General features: G+C 38.4%; 1 protein-coding gene across 1 annotated transcript in view; it reads right to left on the bottom strand.

Annotated features, from left to right (window-relative positions):
• Positions 1-680: 680 nt before the first annotated feature.
• OGFOD3 (2-oxoglutarate and iron-dependent oxygenase domain containing 3) overlaps positions 681-4,635 on the bottom strand; it is a 48,084-nt gene continuing 44,129 nt past the window's right edge. The window contains exon 8 of the mRNA XM_009326486.1: positions 681-977. Coding sequence (XP_009324761.1) covers positions 841-977 — 137 coding nt within the window. The 3' untranslated portion in view covers positions 681-840. The remainder of the gene's footprint in view (positions 978-4,635) is intronic.

Genomic DNA, 4,635 nt, shown 5'->3' with positions numbered 1-4,635 from the left:
GTTCCATGGTCAAGCCATCTCCATTAAGAGCTCTTCATAACCTTAACACTGGGCTTCCAACAGGAAGACCGATCATTTTCATTATGACTCAGAGAAAATGAGGTGAGTTGGGAATGCTGCATTCTGATCAGAGGGATCTAATGCCATGACATTCCCTAGCACGCCAGAGCATTTGTAATCCAAAAGTGCTGTTTTCTGGCTAACCAGAGAATTGTATTTCTGACTTTGTATTAACTAGTCCCGGTTTGTAGCAGAAAATATCTCTAGTAATTCAATAAAAAAAAAGTTCAAGTAAGTCCCAGTAGTCAAACCACAGGTGTGTTGCCCACTAGTGCCCATGCTAAAGCAGAATACATTCCTCTCAACAGAAGGTATGTTCAAAAGAATAACACTCATCTTGCTCTATTAACTTAGGTCAAACTTTCTACATCCCATTAGTAACCGAAGAGACTAAATAATTAAACAACAGGTAACAGCAGCATGGGGAGTCATATCAAGACATGGTCCCAAAGATTGTTTGTCTCTTTTAAACTGGAGAATTTTAAAAAATAATAATAATAAAAAAAAGAGCCCAGTCCAGGACTCTTCTTTGTAGCCTATCCCTTTAGGACATGAAGACAAACCATTTTCAGAATACACCAAATTTAAGATGGTCTTTAAGGCACTGTTTGCAACATTTATGGAAAAGGACATGTGAAAATAAAATGTATTACAATATATTAATACAACTGGGAAATTCTAATTGAATGCGAGGTTACAAGAGATGTTATCTCCCTCTTTCCTCTCCTCTTGCAGGGCTTCTCTCATTCCATTTGACCTCATGTTCCATCCCCGGAGGAATTACATCAAGACTGGATCCCCAATGCCATGGTCTGGGTTGCAGGTGAAGGAGATGGTGATGGCATAGCGAGTGCCCCAGTGAACCTTTTCCACCCGATGAAGGTTCTCTGATCCAGAGGTGAAAAAGGAAACCCGGCCTGTAAAGACAAAGTATTCAATCAGTGACATGGAGTTTGCCACTCAGCTATCAGCTCTCTACACAGTTTTGCTGTTGTCTCAGTCCAAGTGTTCCCTAGCTACCTGAGAGCCCATAGGTCATCACAAAGACAAACTGTTATGAGCTTATACTGCACTCTGACAGCTTTATGTACTGTTTAAAATGTACTTTAATCCTTTGTGCTACAAAGCTGGAGACGTAATTCCACCATATCTCATAGTTTATAAAAGGCAGGAGGAGGCCAAGAACATCTGAAGCCAGTTCTTAGTTGCCTCAAAGGAAAAAAAAAAAAAAAAAGGCAAGCAACTCTAGTGACTGTCAGCAAAGTGTATTGATTTCCTCCCTGCTCCCCTTCTAGTCTGGGCTCTAATTTTAGACCAAAGAAGGAGGAAGTACTACAAAGGTGGCAAAAAGTCTTCAGTGAAAAAATGCTCAGCAGGTTTACAAGCAGCTGTGGCAGCTTATCAGCACTGTACCAAGTATTTGCTATAGCTTTTTGTGCACAGTCTGATCACTCACTGTTCAGCCAGGTTAGAAATTTATGTATCAGTCATATACAAATTAATTTTCCTTAGAAAGAGCAACTCCATCAATGCATTGGCTTGGAAATTGTTTTATAGACGCAAGTGCTTACTCTTGTGCTTCATCCTGTCCAAGCTTTAACCACCACCCTGCCTTGGGGTTCTCCAGGCCTTAAGTGGCATCAAGGTGAAATGCAGTTACTTTGATAATGACAGCAGAGGTATTTTAGCATCCCACTTGATGAAACAGCAGAATGCAGCCCTCTGCACTTTCACATTATTAAACTGTTCTGAGAACACAGAATTTTGATGTTTAGCAAGTGACTCAAAACTGACGCAACTCTGTAGGACTGCTCAAGTTCTCCTGAGAAAGCTAGTAATACTCATATGCACAGCTGTTTTAGTCCAATAGCATGTGTTTTTTCTACTTGGGTTGTTTTTTTTTTTCCACTGTTCACATTAGATTAAAGTTTGTTAAAAAGCTTATCATAGGGAACTCATATTGACAATCTAACTCTGCCTGGGACGCATTCACAATCACACAAAATGAAACACTTATACGCCTACCTAAGATTTCCACAACAAGATAAACTATTCCAACCATTATACAATCTCCACTGCAGAAATGGGCACCAGACGACATAGCTGGTTTTCCCTTCTAACTAAAAGTGATCCAAAAGATCCAGAAGTTATTTTACTTGCATACTCCTAAGCAGCACACATGGAAGATTTGAACAAAACTAAACTGGCCTCATGGAGCTCAGTTTACCCACTAATCTCTGAAGGCTATTTGAGTAGCCTCTGTGTCCCTTGCACATTCAGTTGCAGTTCACATTTAATCTTTCATAGTTCATATAGTCTTTCATAACTGCCAAGCAGAAGTCATATACTCTGCCTATGGCTGCACGTCAATAATTGGTAAAGCTATATATATATATATATATAAAAAAAAATAGATTCATTCGTATGCACAGCTCATTTACATCTTGGTGTCCTGCTTTTCTGGATGAAAGACTAAATGAAGGCAATGTACTCCTATCCTATGAGTGTTGCAGTGAACAGCGCTACCCTCAAGGATTTCATACAAACTCCCTGTGTCATGAATTTTTTTCTTTTAAATCTTATTTCAATATCATTCAAGTACTTTATTATCAGTCCCTTGTCTATTCACCCAAAGCTTTGCCTTAAACTGATTTTCGAGCTTTTTTGTTTGATCTCTTATTAGAAGTAGTAGTAATTCAGTCAGACAAGTTTCAGTGTATTGTTTAAGCCAGTTAAACTGGACTTTTTGCCTATACAGAATGTCTTTTAATTTCTTTCTTTAATAAATATGTCTTCATATATATGGTATCTTATAGCTCCTTGTGCATCTGGTCCTGTATCTGTCAACTGGGGTCTCCGAGTCACTGAACAAGCCTACAGTCAGTTTTCAAAGATAGTTTTTCCTCACTTGGGAAGAATTTCTTTTAAACTAACTTCCATTGCAAAATTTTGAAGCAAAAGCACACTCTGTCCATGGTACGCTATTTTTAATAGTATAAATGTTCAAAAAGAGGGTAAAGAATGTTAATTCCCATCCCATCTGACAAAACCTTCAAGGAATATATGGCAATACCATTATCCAGAGACTCCTGGGGAAAGACACAAGATAAAATAAAGCTGTACCATTACCAGATAGGATGACTTCTAGGACTTTCAAGCACGCCAAGACTGGACACTTCATAATCTTGCTTCAATACACAGTGTATGGAAACCACTTCAAAAATTAAATCACTACAAGAAAGCATGCAGGTCAGGACTAAGCAAGTTCCTTAAGAAAGCGTGGACCTACTCCTACGTTATAACCTGTCCTTGTTCTATCTGATTTTGATCAATTTTGAGTTCAGATTTTAAACCCCGAAATTCCAAACTATGAACCATATTAGCAAGTTAGTAGGATCATATGCAATATGGATCTGTTTTTAGCTGTGAGATTGCATTCAAAGTTATTAAAGGGCGCTTTTTTTTTTTTTAAAAGTGTTACACGCTGCCACAACTAATGTAGCTGCGATAGGATTTCTCTCATTGTGAATGGTGAGGAAGACATGCATAGGGCAGTTCCACTAAGCTCTCCAGACTATGAAATATTGATAGAGTGAATGCTCAGCTTCATAAGAGATTAGTATTGTACTACAAATACTAAAGAATAGCTACGCAACTATTCATTTCAGATAAAAGTACATATGTACTTACAATTTCCTGATGAAACATTTTTGAGCGACAAAAACTCAGGAGAAAGTGTGTAAAATTCTAATCCTATTTCCTTTGTCCTTTTCTTTTGTTATTTAACAATGGCCTCAAATCGGACTTTTCATTTTCTTCTCCCCTCCTCTGACCTGCCCGCGCAGATTTCTTTCCAACATGCTTTTCTGCTCCACTAAAGAAATCTTGACTACTACCTCCTGGCACATAATTTCAGTTTGATTTATGAACACTTACTGTTAAAAGTGTAAGCTTTTTTGAGATCATGAGCTACTACTCAATAAAATTTTATAGATATTATCTAACCAAAAAAGAGAAAGTGTTTAATCCCTGGTCCTTAAGGGATTAACTTTTGGTGAGGAAGAAACAACAAAGGAATAATCTCCTGTTTTGAGGTCCATGCTTCTAAGCTTTCAGAAAGAGGCCAGTCTCTGAGCTACATTTTGAAGGACGAAGATTGGAATGGAGGTATCCTGGGGTTAGAAGTGATGCCAAGGGTAAAAACCAAAGGATTTGTTTTTTTCCGCTGAGATAAACCTATAGTCTGAAAAGTATTTCATCCCGATTGTGAGGATTTGACTCATTTTCCCCAATCGCTGCAAGATGCCAAAATCTCCATTGCTTCTTTAGTTTCATGGTGCTTTGACGAGTACCACAACCTCAGGGAAGAATTTTAGATCCATAAGTTACAAGGAACCGTGGGCTGCCCTCTCACATATACTATCTATCATCTCCTCCTCACCTCCACTTGCCATTCCATGAGAAGTCAATCAGGCAGAGCATACCACAGCAATTAGTGCAGCACACCAGAGCATTTAGTGCTTTTAACACTTGGACATACAGCCCCCATATTAGATAAAAATACATTTTGTGGGC

Source organism: Pygoscelis adeliae, unplaced genomic scaffold (assembly GCF_000699105.1).
Source record: "Pygoscelis adeliae isolate BGI_AS28 unplaced genomic scaffold, ASM69910v1 Scaffold61, whole genome shotgun sequence".
Classification (NCBI taxonomy): Eukaryota; Metazoa; Chordata; class Aves; order Sphenisciformes; family Spheniscidae; genus Pygoscelis; species Pygoscelis adeliae.
The sequence above is the reverse complement of the archived record's forward strand: the minus strand, read 5'-3'. Positions and strand labels throughout refer to the sequence as shown.